General features: G+C 40.2%; 1 protein-coding gene across 2 annotated transcripts in view; it reads left to right on the forward strand.

Annotated features, from left to right (window-relative positions):
* The first annotated feature begins 4,707 nt into the window (after positions 1 to 4,707).
* Positions 4,708 to 22,090, forward strand: part of GNPTAB (N-acetylglucosamine-1-phosphate transferase subunits alpha and beta) — a 39,331-nt gene continuing 21,948 nt past the window's right edge. For both annotated transcript variants that reach the window (XM_040062096.2, XM_040062098.2), the window contains exons 1-7: positions 4,708 to 4,858; positions 9,013 to 9,098; positions 14,584 to 14,703; positions 16,336 to 16,377; positions 17,106 to 17,311; positions 18,004 to 18,068; positions 18,263 to 18,397. In XM_040062096.2, the coding sequence (XP_039918030.1) occupies positions 4,742 to 4,858; positions 9,013 to 9,098; positions 14,584 to 14,703; positions 16,336 to 16,377; positions 17,106 to 17,311; positions 18,004 to 18,068; positions 18,263 to 18,397 (771 nt within the window). In that variant the 5' untranslated portion in view covers positions 4,708 to 4,741. The remainder of the gene's footprint in view (positions 4,859 to 9,012; positions 9,099 to 14,583; positions 14,704 to 16,335; positions 16,378 to 17,105; positions 17,312 to 18,003; positions 18,069 to 18,262; positions 18,398 to 22,090) is intronic.

Raw genomic sequence — 22,090 nt, forward strand, 5'->3', positions numbered from 1 at the left:
TTGTAGACTGATTAAGAGATAATCCATTACAAGACACAGCAGCAAGGTCTAACAGCGTCTCTCAGAAACGGATCACTTATGTTCAGTCTCTGTTTTAGAGGTAATGTCAGTGGGATTGAGTCTCACCAAAGCCTAGGAGCACTATAAAAGGTGAGTCAAAATGAGACTATGTGTTGAAGGATACAACACTGCTCAGTCACTATCTTTTACTCTTTTATGTCCTGACTGATGTGATTTAATTATTGTATTTGATGGATAGCAGTACTACCAAATTCACAGTGCCATACCAAGCAATTCATTTCAAAAGCATAGATATTATAGTTTTTTGGGAGGGTAGAGTGGCAGGGAGAGAAGTCCTAGAAGGCCCTATTATCTCCCAGTTCCTTTCAATAGAGAGTGCTTATTCAGCTCTTCAAAGTAGTTACAAACTCCCTACAGGCAAGTCACTACCCCTCTGTTCTGAACTTTTACTTGCCTGACTTGAGACACCTCTGAACGCTCAGAAGACCGGAGCATTCACAAATGAAACCAAAATCCCTAAGAGTGAACTGCTGGGCCTTCAGAGTACTACAAGTTATCTCCTGTATTTTGAAAATTCAGACTTCAAGTGGAACAGGATCAAATTTGCTGAATTTTGTCTCTACCTTAGTGGTCAGTAATTTTTGCCTCATTGAAGTGCTAGAAGTTTAATTCATGTTTATGAAAGAGACCATACAGATACAAATACGGGAAACTTATGCTGATGTTAATTCTCTTTTCTTTAGAACAAGACTCACAAAATGTCCAGTGAATAATATTCTTGTCTAACAGAAAAGCTTGAGATGTTCAGCTGATTATTTTTAGTCTTCTGCCTCAACCAAAGATAATTACACTGTTGCCTCAGATGTTTAGCTCTTACTGTTCTCCTTTCCCAGCAAATGAGAATGCAAAAGACCTGGAAAAAGATATTACTGGACAAGTTTACCATGTCCAGTAAGAAGTTCTGCCTTTCTCAAGATTTTGAGCATTACAGAATCTCCATTCCTGTTGAAAGAAAGTAAATATTATTTTCCTTTTCAAAGTAGCTTCCAGCCCCTCTTAGAAAGATGTAATTGTAGTAAGAAAAACGCCAAAAAATCAGTTTTCTAAGAGCTAGGAGAGAAGAAATATTGGTGAAGGCAATTTGCAGAAAATCAAAATCAAGTGCGTTTATAACTATTTGACTGCTTATTTAGATTAATCATAAACCAGAGGAGGCATGCCTTTGTGTTGAGTGCTGCTACGTGCACCTTTGAGTTAATACAAACACAAGAACAGTCAAATAGATTATCCCAAGAGCCCAGTGGTTTACATGGATAACGACTTGGCAATGCCCTTAAGTATATGTTAGATTGTAATGGCAGCACCTTTTACATATCCTGACATCTAGTGGAATTTATTGCTCCTAGCAGAATATCTGGGTTGATTTGCATCTCCAATGACTGTGAGAAATGGAGAAAGTTAAGTATTGCATTCTTGCATACAATTACAAAGTTCTCACCTGGAGAATTGCACAAGCAGCGCATTAGATAAAATGTGAAAACAGAATTTGGCCTAAGCCCTGCTCCTTTCAGACACATGCCCACAAAGACAGCTGCAAAGAGATACAAGCCCCTGATTCAGTTTCTGGTTTTGATCATGGAAATAATTTCTAGTGACAGGCGTGGAATAATCCCAGCAACTTTGATAGATTGTCTCAAAAGGTATTTGAGCCTGCATCTGCTATGTGTACCTTAATAGCTTGCCATTAATTAGCAATCTGAGAGTGGCCTTGTTTTCAACCATATTCCATGCCTTTTACAGAGTCACAGAACCATCAAGATTGGAAGAGACCTTAAAGATCATCCAGTTCAACCATCAACCCACCATAATCACTCCTAAAATGCATCCTCAAGTGCCACATCCTGATACCTCTTGAACACTTCCAGAGATTCTGACCCTAACACATCCCTGTGCAACTTATTCCAGTGTTCCAGTGCCTACCAGTCATTCAGTGACTTTTCGTTTTTCTAATACCTAATCTAAATCTTCCCTGGCACAACTTGAGGCCATTTCTTTTCATCCTTTCACTTGAGACATGGCAGAACAGGTCAACTCCCAACTCACTACAACATCCTTTCAGGTGACTGTAGAGAGCAGTGAGGTCCCACCTGAGCCTCCTCTTCTCCAGAACAATCAACTTTATTTATCTGGAATAATTAAAACTTTGATGGACTGAAGACGGGAAGAGCCTATGGGTCCATGGCAAAATGGAATAAGGGGGAACATCTGGAGTACAGAGTCCTGTTTCCCGTCACAAGCTTGATAGGCATTCCTGCTACTCCTATTCAAAATATATTTCAGAGCATGGCTTTGTCTCCTTCTTGTGTTTTGTTCTGTTTGCTTTGGGTTTTCCTGTGTTTTGTTTTAACCTGGTGACAGTATTGCATTTGGTTTAAGTAAGTTTCTGATCTCCATTTCTGTAATGCGAACAAATCGAAACCTTTTAGTATCTTTTTAGAAAGAAAGATCTGGTTGTTTCCATTCATTCACCTATATTTTCCTTGAATATAAGTATTCTACAAGAAAGAACAGATATAGTGCCATCATGATTTGTTCAGCACCTTTCCATATCTGTGTCTAACTTTATGATTTGTCTGATTCTTTATAAAATAATTTAAAGATTATGTGAATTTTAATGGCTTTATCACATTGGTATCATATGGCAGTATTTATTAATCTGTATAAATGTATCATCTCACACTTTCTACTAATTATTAATTCAGGTCTTGACGTAATTCAGCTTCTCCTGACTGGTTTTCTGCTATACGTTGGTATGTTGGTTGCTCAGCTTCATCATTTCAGCACATTCAGTTTCATTTCTGCATTTACATTGGATTATTGACCAGAAATAGAATTTTTTTTGACCAGAAGTAAGGGTTTTTCTCCTAATCTGCATGTGTGCTATATCTCAGTTCTCACTGGAAACCTCAGTCGGCTGACTCAGAATACCAGGTCATCACTGGCACTTCTGGCACAGAGCAGTAGGTGGTGGTAAAGACATGCTGCTAGGCAGTAACAATAGCTGAGTAATAATAGTTTAATAATAACAGCACAGCGCTTGAGCAGGAGGGGCAGGTGAGGGAATATGAGATTATATTCCCCCTAGCGTTGTACTTCAGCACATGGGTGTGAACATGTGAAGGAGAGAAAAGTTTAGCTAGAGTCTTCTTCTAGTGTGCCAAGACTGGAAGGCTGGGTTATCACGAAAGGCCAAATAAGTATTATCAGGCTGATAACACATCTTAAGGAGGAGAAATACAGCACTATGAGGTGGGCTCTGAGGCTCTGCAGTGAACCCCTGGTAAATTCTCCGTCCTGTCCCATGGCCCATTGTCAGAAAAATCCACAAATGCCAGAGGTTTATGTCCAAAAAGGAGACAGAGGAGTGCTGCAACTTCATTCGAATAAAGGGACAGACTCCACTGGGACACACACCCGCGGGGTTTTTTCTCTCTCAAAGTTTCGGAGGACACTGGCTCCTATTAGCCTAAACTCTTGGCTGCATGCTGCTCTTTACCTTTCCCCACTGGCTGAGATAGCGGGAAGGTATCGCCTTTCAGAACTGCCTACCACATATCCCCCCTTGACCCTGCTATTTTACCCCGAAGTTCAGAAACTCAGGCTTGTGCAGTCTGTTTCAGGAGCCAGGCTGGGCTCTGCAACAAACCTGCTGCCCAGAGTCAGCAGGGACATTAAACCCATTTCAAAGACGTTAACACCCATACCTTCACCCATCAAATTGTTTTATGGACATGAGTTTCCTCTCACCCTGGAGGAAGACAAAATGCTGTGACACTAAAAAGTGAATAGCAGAAGGGATCAGTGGCTTGGGAGAGACATGCGAAAGAACCGAGCCCTCTTGGACATTTTTTAAAGTACAGCCAGCTGTAGTCCTCCCACACCACCACTGTGTAAATACACTGGGACAAAGTTCTGGAAAGGGTCAGACATTGTTACTTCACGCAGGAAATATCAGATCAAAAGGACGATGTTTGTGACTCTGAGAAGTCACTGCAGGGACTTTTAAGAAATACTTAGAAGACCTTTTAATGCAGGGATAGACTACAGAGACAGGCGCTACTATGCTGGGCCTCTTGCAGGCCGCTGACAGCCCATCATTCTGCCCTGGACGCCAGCCGTGTCTCTGCCTGATCAATGTTTGACAGCGGCGGTAACAAGAGCGTCCATCCTACGCAGGTGTTTGAACTTCATGGCGGAATCCAGACTGTGCTGTCAGCTACTGAATGCCAACTCGTTTCTTGTTATGTTTTTTCCTCGAGAGCTGCTCTTGAAGAACTCCATCAGCAACCCTCTCTATCCTGCCGATTCCCATTCCACGAACCCATCCCCGCACTTCACTTCTGTGCCATAACACGCACGGACTGCTTAAATTAAATCTCAGCACGCAGCTCGGCTGTATCTGTGCGATGCCCGCAAGCCCCGGGCGATGGGAACAGCCGATTCTCCACCCCCGTGAGCGCCCCGAGCGCCGCTCCCTCAGCGCGGCCCGCCGGGGGCGCAGCGCGGGCCCTGCTGCGCGCCCCTCCGCCACCGCCAGGCGGCGCCGTGCGCTGCCGGAAGCGGGGCGGGCGCTGGGCCGGCGGCCCCGCCTGGCGCAGGCAGCGCGGGGAGCGGGGCCGGGCCGGGCCGGGCCGTGCGGGGCGGCGGCCGCCGGCGGGCCATGCTGCTAAAGCTCCTGCAGCGCCAGACCTATACCTGCCTGTCGCACAGGTATGGGCCCTGCCTCTGCCTCGGGGGCCTCGTCCTCATGATCGTCTCCGCCCTGCAGTTCGGGGAGGTCAGTACGGCGCCGCGCCGGCGGGGCGCGGCTGCCCCCCTCGCCCTGCCTGCCTCCCTCCCTCCGTGCCGAGCCGAGCGGTGCCGGCGGGACGGGCGCAGCCCGCAGGCTGCGCGGCCCCGGGGGGATCTGGGGCTCTTTCTCCTCGGGGGAGGCGGGTAGTTGTGTTGTCCCGCCAGCAGCGAGGTCCCTCTCCGGGCGCCTTGCGGGTGACAGGTCCCGCCCATCGCGGCGCCGTGTGCCCCGTGTGCGCGGTGCCGAGCGGCGCTCCGCAGGCCCGCCGTGCCCGCGGGGACGGGCTGGCTCTGCCCGCGTCCCGGAGCGCAGCCCCGCGGCCGCTCCCGCTGCCCGCGCCGCCCTGGCCGCACCTGTTGGGCTGCGGGGAGCGCCCGAGGGATGAGCGGGGGTCTGACGGGTGACACAGCCCTGCGTGCTCGGGCAGCTGCTGTTTGATGATCTTGGGCGATTCTTTTCCACTTCCCTCATCAGGTGACTTGTTAGTGCTGTGGTTTTGTTTGAGTCATTTAAAGCCTGTGCTGGATGTCGCCTTCGCACATCGGCTGGGAGTGACAGAATCTTTCCCTTCTTCGGGGTTTAAGGAGTTAAATGTATCCTCCCTCCAAGCTGCGCAGCAGTGTCTGCTTTGCTCCCTCCTTGTTACTTACTTCGCTCGCACTGTTTTGTAAATGATGCAATGTAATTGCCCTTTTTCTAAATATGATTTTACACGGATGTGTTGAATATTTAAATCTTCATTTCACACTGTCCTATCGATTTGCTAAGTTATCACTGAACGGATCTGGAGAGGAGAAAATGAATCCTACTTCAGCACAGTGTTAATGTAGTGACGAATCGCTTAGATCAAATAATTTTGTCAGTCTGAAAGGATGGCAATGTTCAATACGAACAGACTGGAATTTCGTGATTCCTAACCTGTTCCTTTTTATTTTTTTTCCTTATTTTTTTTCTTCTCTGTTTTAATTTGATGAGCTTTTCCAGATACAGGAAAAAAAAAAAAAAAAAAAGAGAAGAGCCATAAAGAGTATTATCTGAAACTCTTAAGCGCACCACAATCAAAACTTTATTTTGTGTACATCTTTGCATGAAGTACTAATCTCTGCAGTCGTGCAGGAACCACAAGTTCCTGAAACACTTCAAAGCCATCAGCAAATTAAGTAATTGTAACATACACATCTGTTTGTACATGATTATCAGCTTGGCTTTGTGTAGTTTTCATGGTGCTGTGAAACTGACATAATTTTGCATTTCTTCGGATAACTTTGCAACTTCAGGATATCATAGAACTTTGAAGGTTTTAAAAAATATTGTAGTTGTCTAAGTTATGGTTTTGGTGAGAATCAGTCAAAATCAGTGCTCAGATTTTCCTTCTAAAGCTTAGTTTGCTGCTTCCAGCCCTTTAAAAGCTACTTGGAAAGCTTCGATATAATTTAGAGAGCAAAAGAACAGGAAGATTCATGTAGGAGTAGATTTTCCAAATTATATGTGAAGAAAAAAGAAAAGTGACTAGTAATGTTTTGGGGTTTTTTGGGTTTTTTGTGTTTTTTTTTTTTTTTTTTTTTTTAAAAAAAAAAAACCCACCAGCTAAAAGCACCGATTAAACACCTGCACTTTTTTTTTTTTTTTTTTCCCCTTTTCTTTTCAAGGGTGATAGCGAAGCCTGGTGAGAGATGTTTGCATGCATCTTGCTTTTTGTCTTTGTAGTTTGGTAAACAGTGGTAGTTCAGTGATTTAGGAGAGACAAGGCTTGTGAGAATGAACACTGTTAAACCTCTTCTGACAGCTATCCTGGGAATGGAAGATGTTTCTCTTCTTCAGTACCGAATCTGCAAGGCAGCAACTAATAAAAAAACCCTATGAAGCTGTTTGGAAAATGAAACCAAGAAATCTTTCTAGAAATTTACAGCTTAACCACTTTTAGCCATCTGCGGGAAACTCAAGCAATAAAAAGCAGTGTGAGGCAGTGCTTATCACACCCTGGTGTCTGAACAGCGTTTGCAGTTCTGCTTTTCTCCCACCCCCAGAACCAGGTTTTTTTCTTTGTTTGTTTTGGGTGTGGGTTTTGTTTTTTGGGGGTTTTTTTTTGTTTGTTTGTTGGTTTGGTTTTGTTTTTTGTTTTGTTCTAGTAGGCAAAATTAGGTCTGATTTCTTAGGTTCATGCTAATACCAGTATTACTGGTGGAGTAAAAATGGATGGTTGGGGCAAATAATTTGAGATTGGTAATGATGTTCTCACAGCCAGAAGCTGCAAATTAGCTTCATTTGAAGGAAAACCTTGAGCTCAGTGAAATACTTGGGCATTGAACATGAGTGAGAAATATTTCTGCAAAAACATACAGGGCAGCCAGGTCTAAATCAGTGCTGTTCCCTGGTGGTAAGATGAGCTTTAAGTATTAGGGCTGTTTGATTATATGCACCCTTCTTGGTCATCCTTCTGTAGGTAGCACTGCTTTGTAAAATGCTTTATAAGCAGAACATGCCAGAACCACTGTTATCATGTCTGATACAGTATCTCCTAATAGGCAGTGTCTCTCCCCTTGTTTTTTAATGTTCCCTTGATGTTTTTATAATACCAGTATATAAAGTTGAAACAAAACAGCCTCCAGGAATTACTGCACCCTGCATAATGTGTTAGGAGGAAACAGTTTCAGGGAAAAATGTATCGGGTAGGAAGAGTTTTTAACTTTGTTCCTTAATGTGTTTCTAGGAGATCTGTCCTCTTCTTTTTTTCACTATAGTTACGCAAAAGATTAAGAAAAAGACTGGACTGGGTGCTGTTGTTCTTCTGGAGAGATATATTATTCATGTAATATATTCTTACTCAAGTACTTCTGTATTTCTTCTAGACACAGATCAGTCACGATGTGTCAGTTTGTCATTGTCAGTAGGAGCAAATGTTTCCACATGGATATGAACTTCCAGCGTGTACCATATAAAATCTGGCCTTTGGCAGAAGGACTTACCGACTTGTGCATAAAAAACTGCAATAGTGTGTGTTTATAAGACAGTTCCTGACTTTGGTATTTAAGGATGGAGATTTTTATGCCTACCTGGGCAATGTGTCCTTTGTGTGAGGGGAGTGGAAGCCTGCTGATATGATCTTGGTTACAAAGAGACTTTGCAGCTCAGGCAGGAACTGTGTGTGTGCTCTTGTCACCCAGGCAGATGATGGAGCTTCCCTGCTCTGTGGAAGGCTTTAACTTACTTTAGTGGCAATGAGGGGTTTGTTTATGGTTTTGCAGGTGACCTTAGAGAAATGGTATATTTCACAGTTCCCACAATACAAGAAATAAGCAACAATAACATTTAAATCTAGGAAGAGTGGTATGAAGTAAGTACTATAAATGCTATGCTTTCCTGGTTTTCTTTGGTTTTGTTTTGTTGTTTTCATTTGTTTGTTTTGGATTTTTTTCCCTCTCTAGTGCATACAAATATGTACTTATCCCAGTAAATTAGGCCACCATGCCTTCAACTCTAAAACAGCACAAAATGCTACTGTAGTTTTCGAGGTTGAACTTTCACTGTAAAAGATGTCATATCAAGTTTATCTCAGAGGAGAACATATATTTTTATATTACTTCTGTCTCAAAATACTTAGACTTCTTTGTTATGTCAAAGCATAATTACCACTTTTAGTGTTGAAAAATTATATATTTTTTTTTCCTGGCTGTTTGTTTGCAAAGCTCAGATTTTAGAGGTGTGTATAATTCAGTATATCCTTTATGAGAATAGAAAACGATGAGCAAAATTGTGCAGAGCTGTGTGTGTTAGGGGTTTCCCACTTGTATTGAAGTATATTTGATTTAGGTCTCAGTTTTGGGAAAACATTCCTGAATTTTTAAATGCTAAGAAACAAGGGGGAGGTGACCTAAATAAAAAGTAGTTTAAAAAAAGTGTACATAAGTCATGAAATCCTTTGTTGCAGAGAAAAGCAAAGTTTGTTTAAATTAAATGCTCTTCAGTTCTGGGTTCAATTGTGTCATAATTTAGCTGGGATTGTAGTCAGCTCGGTTGTTCATTAATGCATGGATCAACAGGAATGAAATCAGTTGTGATTAAACATTTCAAAAGGTGAGAATTAGTGTCTAACTTTAGAAGGTGTGACATCAAGTGATTTTGGATCTTTTTCTTTGCAGGTTGTCTTGGAGTGGAGTAGAGACCAGTATCATGTTATGTTTGATTCATACAGAGACAATGTCGCTGGCAAATCATTTCAGAATCGGTGAGCTTTACCTACAATTGATAGTACTGCACATTTTGCTTTCTAATTAAACATTTAAATAAAATATATTAGTTGAAGTAACATACTGTTGAGTGGAACCTTATTGTATGGGCTCCGAATCTGCAGCAAATTATAAACTTAATGAGTGCTTAGCTAGTGCATAATCTCCCAGTTTGGAAAACTGGCTTTTGAAAGCTCTAGTCATTGTAATAAATTTATGTTTTAAATGTGTTTAATTCATCCAGTCTCTAATGAAACATCAAAATGGTGACAATGTTAACAATGAAGAGAAGCCATGACATGTTTTCTGAGTTAAGATAGGAAAACATAAGTACTGTTCCTATGTGCTTAACATTTCAATATTCAGTGTTTTGAGAAGTTATTTTTAAATTACCTTATGTTTTCTGTGATGTCTTATGAGGATCATTATTTAGCAGAGAAGTCACAAAGCTAGTAAGAAGCTTTTAAAAGCTGAGTGCATGGGAGAATCTCTCACAGCCAGCTGGAAACCACATCATATGGGTCATTTATTTCAATTGTCTTAACTGCTACATGACTTCCTGTGGTTTCACCATTCATGTCTGAATAGCCATGGGGTCTGTTGCTCAGGGAGTAAGTGGACTGAGTTGGTAGGTGGAAGAAAGCTACTAAGGAGGTAGTAAGAGTCATCTGACTCTTAATGTTGATACACTTGACTGGGATAAAAACTAACCCTGAAAGAAGAAACTTTAATCTGCTTTGAGGTTTGTTGCATCATGGAACAAGAGAAATGATCAGATCAATTTGTCACGCTTTAGTTGGTGTGAGATAACTGTAAAATGCATTGATATTGGTGAATGCTAGGAACTTTTATAGTCTCTTCTCCTACTCCTCTCCCCCATTTTCCAATGGATGACAGATAAAAGCTGAGTGATGCAGCTCATAAGGATGAATAACTTAATATTTACATGTTTTAGGTGTACTGAGGTGAAACGTGGCATTTTAGTCCTGTCACTACTAAAATGATTGACTTAGTGATAATTAACTGCAGTGTTTTTATAGAACCATCGACTTTTTCCAAAACAAAATCAGAAATCTTACTGTTGTGGTGTAGAATCTAGTCAGTTCCCATTTCTGCAGTGTTTCCTTACTTCATTTTGGTTGTGTAAAGCACTCCTTTGCTAGCATTCGTTTCTGTTGATTGTGAGCAAAACATCCAGTGCCTGGTGAGGTACTATTGGCCGCCTAAGCAAAAGCTTAAGGTTTTCATGATGGGTGCCTAAATTATTCCAGTTCACCCATATGCCTTTAACAATCTTATGTCAAGAGTAACAGGGAAATTTGCTGTGATATTTGTGTGCAGCTACCAACTTCCTGTAAGAATTCATACCAACAAGAAATCTTTGTGGAGGCATACTTTTAGGCATTGGTTAACTTTTAGACACCCCTTGACAGGGGTTCAATAATTTTTATTATCAAACTTCACAAATGCATTAATGGACCCCGTCTTGCAGCAGGCACTTGCATCAGTGGTGGGTGGTTTGGTGGAGATTTTTAGGCTGGTGTTAATGCAACATATAGAGCTGCACAAAAACTGAGGACTTCCAGATTGAATCTAGCTTGTCCAGTGATTTTAATCAGTTCCTATTTTAATGCTAGAGAAAAATATTTAGAATTGGAGAACAGCATGCTTGTTGGTTGTAAAATTAAGCAGGTGTACTGCTTTGTGGAAAGTAAAAGCTGCATGGCCTTCAGGAAATATTAGTGTGCCTTCCATTGAATTTGAGTTGTGCTGTTCTCTAGGAGCTTTGCAGGTAAAATTCTGTTCTTTCAGTTTTCTCCACGGAAGTGTACAACTTCCGTGGAGAAAACCTCACTGTGAGTTGTAGACAAATTTGTGTATGTGGGCAAGCTCTTATGATGGTAAACTCAAAAAGCTCATCACACAGAAACAATGACATCATTAGTGACACCTTTTGAACACTCTACTCTGCCAGACCAAGGCAGACTTATGGTTTTGTGTTGGAGTTTAGCAATTGCTTTTGGTTGTTTTTCCTTCCTGTTGCAAACCCTTGGCATCCCAACTGTGGCACTTTTCAAGCAGCCACATCAGCTGCTAAACTTGCTTCTTATATTACTTAGGCTCTTACACAGCTTGAGAGAGTGCACTAGCAATTCCAAGGCTTTCTACCAAGGCACTTTATCCAAACCCATTTTTGAAGACAAAGTTTTGATATGAAAATTAACAGGGAGAAAAGGAAACTAAATAACGGAGTTCCATGCATGAGTGTTTTGGATGTGGACTGCATTTTATTACTCTACTTGCAAATGGTATAGTAAGTTTAGTTTACTTACTGTAAAGTGTAGCTTTGCTATTCCAGGATGTCCTGTTTAAGACTCAAAGATATATATGGAAAGATGTGAAGGAATAATCCCCATCTTTTGAAATGTGCAGACTGATTTCAGTATGGTGCAGCAAGTGAGAACTGTCAGTGGTTGGCCAGCCATTAACTCTTGAGCTGAGTGAGACTGGAGAGAGGAAAAGACATACAAGGCAGGGAGCAGGAATAGCAGTGGAACAGCTCAGTTACTGTTAGTGTGTAGTTACAGAACAGGCAGGAGGGCTGGGAGGTTTACTATGAGCAGCTTAGACTTCTATTGTTCATAAAGAGTCTCAGCAACGTTGGAGATCACCGTATGGTATCTTGGGAGAGATCCCAAATCTGCTGTACTCCTTCAGCAACAGTGAATGTTGAGACAAAAGTTCGTCTTCTACCTCCAGTCTCAGCTGTGATGATGATTCTCTTATGTAAACATATCATGGGTATGGGAAGTTCCTGCCAGCAAGTATTTCCCCTGCCCTTTCTGGGGGAGTGGTGGTTCTGGTTTTGTCTTCAAGCAGCGTCCTATGGATGTTTTTAGATTTGCAAGTAAAAATGGATGTATTTTTTAAAGATAAAAATGCAAAAACCTCAATTAATTGTTTGGGAGTCTTCAAGGAATTTTCCAAAGAGATGATTTCCTGTAGAAAGGTGGTAAGAAAATTCCCACTTGGAATCAAATTGCACCTTCCAGTCACATATGTGATTGAACCAGAAGTTAGTCATTCCAAAGAGGGGAAATAGCTGATTAGAAACGTGGTTGTATTTAGTAAATTAACTCAGGTCATCTTGAGCTTAACCTTTTTGCCAGACCAGTGTTTCTGATGAAGACTGAATGTATAAATCCATATGAAGGAAACAAAGCTGCAGAATTTGAGAGAGCTTTTGAGCTTCTCTGAACTTCAGCAGTTTCCAAAAGACACCGAACGTTAAAATAGTGTTTGAGAACAGTACTACTCAAGTGCAGTATCTGTTCCTTTTCATTGAAACTATTTTACAGCAAAATTCCAATACATACTTCTGAAAATAATCAACTCTCAGTGTGCTTTAGGAAACCATGAAACCATCCAGAAAGCTTTGGCCGAGTCCAGAAAGGTACAGTTTTAAGAGAGCTGCTTGGCTTAATTGGAAACAACAAAACAGTGTGTGCTGTAAAGGTGCATTAAGAAAATTTATTGAGTATTTGGATAATTTTTAAGCAATTAGACTAGTGGATTTGCAAACAATTTTTTTTTTTTTTTTAACTGTCTATCTCTATTGTCACTGGTAACGAAGAATGAGCTCGCCATGCCAGGTTTAATTGAATTGATGTGCCTGCATCTGACCAAATATGCTTTTCCTCTGTGGAATTTACTAGCTTTTGGTTGTATGTGGCATAATGTAGGAAATTACATAGGTATATGTGCTACTGCATAGGGACACACTGTTAGGAAATGGCAAAATGGAGAGAGGCTTCAAAGAAGTCAAAATTGCCTCATACCACAGAAAGAGTTGGAATTCTTTTGGATAGGCGGTGTTCTTCAGTGAAGCCTGGGTGAATAAGCTCTGCACTTTGCCCAGAAGGCTGAAGGTTGGGCATTTTTGAAATCCGCTGACTGGAGTCAGGTGCTTCCACCTAAAACACTCCTTTCTGAGCTACAGCATTCCAGGGATTGTCAAACCAGTAAGTTAACTGATCACAGCAAATGTAGAAAAGTTCAAAGAGCTACTGCCATTGAATTTCTACTCCTCTAGAGGACGTTTTAGTTTAAAACATGCCTTGTAAATGAAACAGAAGTTAGTTATCTCTGGGAAAAAAATAGGGAAATAATTGAATAGAAGGGCAATTGTATTCAGTAAATTTACTTTTTTGGTTAGAAGGGTAGCTTCCTGCAGATGTGAGAGTTTCTGGGTGGTGCTGCTGGGGAAGGAGCACTGCTGCTGAGATGTTCAAATAGTCTCAGAATGCCCTGTTATCCTCTGAGTGTTGCAGCTCAGTTAGGAACAGCGGTAAGTTGAGTACAAAATGTTCCTGCCCATTGTGTTGTGACGAGCTACTGGCTGACCTTGTACCAAATTTTGTGCTTCAGTTGTTGAGTCTGAGCCAGTAGAAAACGAAGCTGGGTGCAAGCTGTCTGCATGGCATGCTGTGCAAGGGCAGGTGGACAAAACACCTGCCTGTGAGTTCTGTCTCTCTTTGAATGCTTTCGGAAAGATGCAGTGGGTGGAGAGAGAACGTCTTCAGACCTCTCTAATGCTGAGATCCTTGGGGTCACAGGATGATGTTTTCCAATGTTTTCTAGGCCATCTACAGTTTAGGAAGGTATTAAATAGCTCGACACTGGAACTTTTGAAAATAATAATTGGGGTATCCTCCTACTATATGGGGCTCAGATTCACCTATGGCAGTAGCCTGGAGTACCTGCTGACCCAAAGCTGTGGGCCTTGGAGAGGAGATTATTTAAAAAAGCAGGAAAAGTGTACCCAAACCCCTTCCTTCTGCCTTTTGCATGCTAGGAAATCTGTAACCCTCCAGAAACAGCTCCAGGATATTCAGTTGTGTCAAGAACTAATTTTTCTGCCATGTCTGGAGTCTGAATTCATGTACCCAAATTAGACTGTTGTTTTATGAAATGCCCTGTTATTATAATCTGAGAGACATTCCTAGGATAGAGACCTGGTCCTGCTGAGATCTTACTGACTCATGCAACTTACTGACTTATGCAATTAAATAACAGTAAGTGTGATTTAAATTAAGCTTCATGCTTTCCTGTCTTGAAGTAGTTAGTGAATTAAGAGTGTGCTTAGGTCTTGGTACTGACTTGAAAAGTATTTGATGGGTTTGAAGGAGGCAGGCCATGAGTTTGAGTCAGTGAAATTTAGAGCGTAAAGTTAGGATTTCCTTTAGTTACTGAACAGTTAAAACCACTTTCTGTCCTTTTGGTTGATGTCTGTGCTGTTTTGTCAAAGACGTGTATAATTAAGACATGATATATAGAGCTAAAGAGAGTCTTTTTGCTTTGTCTTGTTTGCAGCCCAGACACCAAGTATTTCTGTTGTTAGACAGAAATTGCTATTGTAGGATGCCATGAACACTTGTAATGCAATATTAAACAGCTCATGTCGCTTTCCTTTGAATTATGTAGGCTTTGTTTACCCATGCCAATTGATGTGGTGTACACCTGGGTGAATGGCACAGATGTGGAACTGATCAAAGAATTGCAACAGGTCAGGGAACAGATGGAAGAAGAACAGAAAATAATGAGGTAATAATCTTACATATTTTTTCCCTATAACTGACAGCAGCAATCTAATGCTGTACTAGTGTCCTTCATTGTTATTTTTTCCCACGTTACTCAACATGAAAATTAAAAGCACATTTTCTCACTTCTTCATTTGATTATTCCCAAAACCTTGTTTCAGTTCTACTTTTAGAACTGTCAAGTACTGTCTAATTAGGAAATTGTTTAAGATAAGCATAATAATTAAGGCTGGTCTGTCATGAATTTGTAAAAAGGCATGTGGGAAACTGTGCATTGTGTATGTCATTTTGTATTGATTTTTATAAGTTTGTAAATAATAGTAATAAAACCATGCCTCAAATAACCTATCTTCATCCCTTTTTTCTCTCCCCATCCACGCATATTTCTTTGTATAATAGGCTTTGTAAAATCTTAAACATGTTTCTTAAGTTCTTGTTTTTAGATTAGTTAGATTCATAGTCTCACAAGTACTGAAACTGAGAAATGGGAGTATAATTTATGCATGTTATAAGGATATGAATTGGCCTTTATCTAAGGAAGCAAAAACATGTATTGCTGCATTTGTTGTTGTAGATTGTGCTATAGAGTTCTGCAAAATTACTGATCTAAGCCTTCAAACACAAGCTGCTGCTGATACCTTGGATTATGCCTTGTAACCATTGATTTAATTTCTGATCAGCAACTCTGCTCACATGATCTGTTTTTGCCAGTAAATATGCTAAATGGAAGGACAAGTCTGTATTTTAAGGGTTATAATAATTTAGTTCAGAATAATGAGAAGTGCACGAGTTAGTGGATTGATCTGATTTTTGGCATGCTGTGTCTTGCAATTTAGGTACAGCTGACAGTATGATCTCAAGGGAAATTCTTGATCTTTCCTTTGTTACCTAAACACTGGAAATATTAGAAATTTAAATTCATTGACCTTAAACATAGACAGTCTCTGCTCTGAAAAGCTTTCAAATTTCTGCCAATATTTTCATAGCAGTTCATATCGCTAATATTAGTGGGTTTAGCTTTGTCACCGCTCATGCCATGATTCCTATTTCAAGAAGGGAAAAACACATAGTTTTTTTCCATAACACTGATTTGGAAAGTTGAGATTGAGTTTATGAATAAGACTGGTGTCTATACCATGTCTGCTATCTACAGGGACAGCTGGTTCCCTCCCCTGTAGATAATTTTTTTCATATCCTTTGATATCAATGAATGCTGCTATAAAAAGAGCTGTTTCATAGACCTTATCGGAATATTTATGTTAGGAAAAACAGTCAAGTCAACCTAGTTTTAGGTCACTTCATTCTGGTTTCTTACCAGTGTTTTTCACATCAACATCGCTTTTGTTAAGTAACCTAATAATAACCCCATAAATTCGTGGTAGCAGAAAGAGTCCTGCTGCCACAATTCTCAGGACAGTCATGCATCTTTGAGCTCCATGCTGCACGTGAGCAGTGAAGGGCACGTGTCAGTCTGTGCTCACCTTGGCAAGGCCAATGGCAAGGCCTTGGCAGCTTTTTATCTGGGTTATTGGTGCTTTGACAATGTGTCCCTGACTCAATTAACAGTTTGAAATTAGACTCAATTCCTACTGTCAATTCAGTGTTATTTAATATCCTTGTTTTAACTTTGTAATAGGGAAATCCTTGGAAAGAATGCAACAGAACCAACAAAGAAGAGGTGAGTTTTTGGAGTAAATGATACTCTACTCACTGTTACCTGAAAGCAGATGCTGGTTGGGGGGGTAGTGTGGTTTTCTATAGCCTGTGCAGGCTTTCCTATGTCACTTCAAGAGCTGACAGCATGATAATATATATGTGCTGAATAAAAGTAATGTTATTGTGACATATATGAATGAGCTTGTTAAAACATAGCAGTTTCTGGAGTTTGGAATGCATATCCCTGTCATTTTTTAGGGTTAGCTCCTGTTCCGAGCATGAAAAAAATTTTCATGCTTTTGAATCATAAAACTCCAGGTACATACGCATTAAAAATTCAGTGTTGCTTTCACCTGCCATTTGTATACATGGCACTGCAAGTAATTGTCTGTAGAGGGTCCATGCCTTTTGTGGCTCTGCTGCCAGGAGGTAGCAGGACCGGGTCTGTTGCAATCATGTGGCTTGGCCCTTTTGTTATTTAGAGATTTCTATAAGGTCTCTTCTGTGAGAAGACTTGGAAATCTTGGAAACTTTGAAAAAAAACAGTTATGAGAATGCACTAAACACTACCAGTCAAATATTTGCCGTCTGCAGGAAAATAAGTGTGCTCTTCAATAATTTCCCCTTACCACAGCAAATGTTACAAATAATTAATCAGATTTTACAAAAACTTTTCCCATTGCCTCCAAGATTGATTTTTATCTTAAATTTTCTAGTGTTGTTAAATATGCCTTTGGTGTTTTGCTGTAGTGAGAAGCAGCTGGAGTGTTTGCTGACACACTGCATCAAAGTGCCCATGCTTGTCCTGGATCCTGCGCTGCCTGCCAACTTCACACTGAAAGACCTGCCATCCATTCATCCTGCATTACAAGCTGCTAACAATATGTTCTTTGTAGCAAAACCAAAAAATCCTTCTACCAATGTGACTCTAATTGTTTTTGATAGCCCCAAGGACGGTAAGAAGCTCTTTGTCAGACTCCATCCAGTTTTCTAGCGCAAGCTTTGGAAGATGCTGTGAAATAGTTTTGGGGTTGTTGTTTTTTTTTTTCTTCAGTACTGATTTTGATGCTGATTTTTTGTTTGCCTTTAGCAAGTCATTCAGTGTCTCTCTTGCCTTCAAACTGTTTCTCTAAATGATGACATTAATGATACTGTTTGCTTACCTCCCAGACAACTGATTACAGATGATTAGAGTGCTGTGCTTTAAAAAGCTATTGCAAAACAGGTTTGATATCTGAATATCTGTGTTGCTCTGATAATCTCAAGAGGCTGGAGCTTAGATGGAGGAAGATTAGTTTTAGAAATCCCCTTTTAATTGCTGTGAAGTCTAGTTTGAGTAACATGCAGTAAATTCTGTCCTTGTTCAAAGGATTGACAACTGTAGAACAAAATTATTTGTGTTTAACATCTTAGGTGTTAGGGCAGGTATGAGTTTCTTACTTTGTTTAATATGGAGTGCCTGGCCACTAGTCCAAACCACTGTTCTTTATTTTACCACCAAGAATTATTTACTATTTATAAAGACAACTTTTCACACTATAAATACTCAAGTATGTTTAATTTGCAAAAGTATTTCTTGGTTACTACAATACAGAAAGGAAGTGACTTTATACTGGAAGTTTTTGATTTGCAATTTTATGTATTCTAGTTGAAGCTGCCCATTCTGGAATGCTAAAAGACAACAGCAAACAGATAGTATGGAGGGGTTACTTGGTATGTACTTTGACAATCTGTTTATTAGTTTTTGTATGTGTGAAACGTTCTGTACATTTTTAGTAAGTTTCTGTGCTGTTCTCTTTCCGTAACTCACGTGAAGTAAGAATTAAAAGCTTTCAGAGCAACTCTTATTGTTATGTGAATTATTCTACCTTTAAAATGGTCTTTATAATCTGTTTTCTTGTTTTTAGACTACAGACAAAGAAGTTCCAGGTCTGGTATTAATGCAAGACTTGGCCATTCTTAGTGGATTCCCAGCTACATTCAAAGAAACAAACCAGCTACGAACAAAACTGCCAGAGAGTCTGGCCTCTAAAGTAAAACTGGTAAGGCTCTGGAGGAAAGAGTGCCTTAATTGTGCTGATCTTTTGGAACGGCTCAGGCATGAAATCTCACTCACCTGGGAGACTTAGGATATTTCTGAGAGTAATCTGGGTTTTTTTGTGTGATTCTTCCCTGAGTAGTGAAGAGTAGCAAATAGTGACTCAAAGAGTTGCTTGCAAAAGACGAATTGTCCATTCTGTGACTGCAAGTTCTTAGGCATTACATTTGCTAGCCTGCAGCTGATTAAAAGGCAGCCTTATCAGTTCCTCTCAGCCATTTGCTGGAGGCTGTTTTCTTGCTGTAGAATTCTAGATCAATGGGTTGTTTAATGTGACAGACTTCTTGTTTATGTAGCTTCTTAGCTTTTTTCTTCCTTCTTAGCTCTCTTAACAGTAACAGCACTGAACGCTGTGTTTCTCTTTGCCACTTGTCCTGTAGGGTCTTAAGGCAGTTGCACTTTGGCTGACCCAGCTGCAAGGCAACAGGAAACAGCTTTTGTGACTGACATTCAGTGCCTTCTGTTCTCCCCTGCTATCAACCTGTTAAAGTTTCAGTCAGGTTTAATGGATAGGTGAAAGTTTAAGAAGTTTGTTAAAAGCACTGGCTTTTGTACTGGAGATAGGTGTGATTCATGGGGTGAAAAGGATTGAGGCCAAGGAGATTTGGGGGGAGGAGTCAGCAGAGATAATGAGATGGCAATCCATAGGTAATTTGGTTTCATTAGTCTGATGTACACCTGTAATATGGGCTAATTCACTTTGTGCCTTGTTCTTGGTGTTCAGATGAATATGAGGTCCTTTTTCCTTTTTTTTTTTTTTTTTTTTGTGGGCTGGGCTAACAATTCATGTACTCTGTAGCAGAAATTATCTTGTGTAATTCCTTTCATAGGCTGGTCACACTCTAACATAATGCAATCTGAAATTTTTCTTTCATGTCTCAACTTGTGTTAGCTGACTTGGAGCCTTGCTAATGGCAGAAACCCTGCAAAGTATACACATTTGTACCTCTCTTCCTATGTGCCCTAAAACAGATTAATAGAGTTTTTAAGCACTTATATAAGCTTAAATAGGTACTTGCTTTTGTCTTTGCATCTCTAGTGTCACATATGGTGACATATTCATATGGTTCCCTGCTGTCCAGAAGAACATAAAGGATGCATCTCTGGGGGGTCTTAGACATGTTTCCTATCTCCTTGTCTGTCTTTATGGAAGTGACATCCTGTGCCTATTATCTTTCTATATGATGTTTCCTTACCCTTTCTTGGTTGTGTTTTGTAATTTGTCATCGGTCATGTGTCATCTATTTGTACTGATTCCCTTTTCCTTGGTATGTTATGTGTGTGCAAACACTGCCACTGTGATTGTTCCTAAGAGCTCCTCTTCTGCAGTTTGGTTAGGCAGATATATACCTGTATGAACACAATTTTTTTCTCAGGTATCCACAAAATTCCGTAGTTTTCTTTCCACTAAACTTTGCTGTCTGTTTCTTTTCCTGGTGGTGGATGCTTTAGAGCAACTAAATTTGAATTATTATACCCTGTGTGATCATAGTAGTGAATTCTTTCCCAACCAGTCCTCTATTCTTGATAGTAGCAATTCATGTATGTTATGAAGAAACTTACGTATATGAATGTAAGAAATGTTTTATTTTCATGCATAAAGGTTTTTAAATCAAGTGTGGATGTGGTTATTTCTATAGAAAACCCTTTGGTGGGTTCTAAGCTCAGTCAGTTCTTCTTTCGGTGGATATGGTAGGTAGGCAGTAATGGAAAACACAAGTGTGGTTTTCTTCTTACCAAAGGGATATGCTAGGTTAGTGTACAGTTAAGTAGTAAAAAGGTTGGTTATTTACAGTCTCCACTGACATTTGCAGCAATTCATTTCTTGTTATCATTTCTGGAATCTCTGAAGTGGTGTGAGATGCTTTGTGGAGAGAAAGAAAGTTGCACCAGAGCTTGAATGAGACTTATGTCTCATAGACACCTCCTGATGCTTAATGGTTTTCTGTGTGCTTCAAGTGGCTGTTTCTTACTTCAACACCACACGTAAAGAAATAATAATAAAAAATTTAAGCAATGCTGCTGTTAGAAAGGAAGAAAGGTGAGAAAGGGAGGAATGTAGTTACTGGTGCATTTGTTGTATGTTGATGATGCTGTTTTGGTTCGATCGCTTTAGTTTGGTTGAAATAACTTCTAAATCCAAGGAAGACCAAAAATTGTTCATCTAGACCAGACAGTTCTAAAAAGCTAAGTCTCTGAGCAAAGCAGATGAGCTCAGCTAGAGGGGATTAAAATGTGGGGATTCATGATATAAAGGATCTATTTTCAAGGTGAATTATATCTGTTAGAGTCTACTGATTTTCTGTACTTATGGCCTGCACTGTAACGTAATGATATGGAAGTTTATTTCAAGATGAAAGTTGAGCAGCAGTGTGTCTCCTGGTCACATTGTTGTAGGTCATGTATTATGACAGATGAAGTTGAAAGTGATATTTGACAGCTTTTTATTGTCCATGTATTCTTAACTGAGTGTTAGAGAGCCACTAGATGGAGGTGTTACTCTGGTTGTGCAGCTGACTGCTGCTGAGCTGTTTCTTTAAGGGTTCCAAAGACCTTACTTTGGACCTATATGTGAAGAACAACCGAGTATTTCATTTTCACTTGCCCCACCCCCACCCCCCCTTAACTACATTTCTAAAGGAGACTATTATTCAGCCTAAGAGATGCTTATAACTTAAAAACTATATTTGTTTAAGAACTTGATTTGTTTGATTTAGGGTTTTTTGAGGCAGTCATGCTAACAGTTTTTCAGTGAAATTTTACACAGTAGTGAAAATTTTTGGAAAAAGTTGATTTTTCCTTTCAAGATTTAATGTCCTGATTGCTTCAAGGACAACTAAGAGCTTGTAGATCTCTCCCTTTGCAAAATATCATCTCCTTTAATCCACATGCACAAACACAAACATAATATAGAAAAGATATGTTAGAAACTTAATGATGGCTTAATGACCTTGTCTTACTGATGGAAGTAAATCCACATGGGAAACTGCAGGCACAGTGATGTCGGGTGTTTGCTGTCCTCACTGGAGGATGGGGTTCTGGCATTCTTACTGCTGCTCATCAGTGTTTCTGGAGCAAACAGGTGGCTCCAGGAGATGGTGTTACGATCACACGGATGTAGCAAGTAAGCTTTGTAGAAAAACTAACCTAAGGCATTGCACTAGTTTTGACTCAGAAATTACCTTCCTACTATGTCGTCTTATAAAGGGCACTTGAGACATTTGTAAAGACAACAGTGTTTTATATTTGTAAAACTTTTTGTAGCTCTTCAGCATATGCTTCCTTTCCCTTGCTATGCAGGCATATGTGTTTTCCCAATATCCACACTGGAGTGGGAAAAGGGGAGCTCCTTATTTCCTTAATAATCAGCTTTGGCCCTTTAGAAGATAAGGTATAATAATTTAAGGACTGGTTAGGAATCTAAGTCCCACCTCAGAAAAAAAGTGCTCTTGAGGCCTCTTACCTTGAGAAAGTAGAAGTGAAGGTATTTACTTCTGCATGAGGTGTCTGAGTTCATCTGGCTCCTAGTCTAGTAAGCTAGAAGTGAAACATGCTTGCTCCATGCTGGAGAACCTGAATTTCAAGTTCCCTGGTAGAGATAATGCAGTTTTCCTGTCTCGCTTTCAAGAGTGTGATG

The sequence above is a fragment of the Hirundo rustica genome, chromosome 4 (assembly GCF_015227805.2).
Source record: "Hirundo rustica isolate bHirRus1 chromosome 4, bHirRus1.pri.v3, whole genome shotgun sequence".
NCBI lineage: Eukaryota > Metazoa > Chordata > Aves > Passeriformes > Hirundinidae > Hirundo > Hirundo rustica.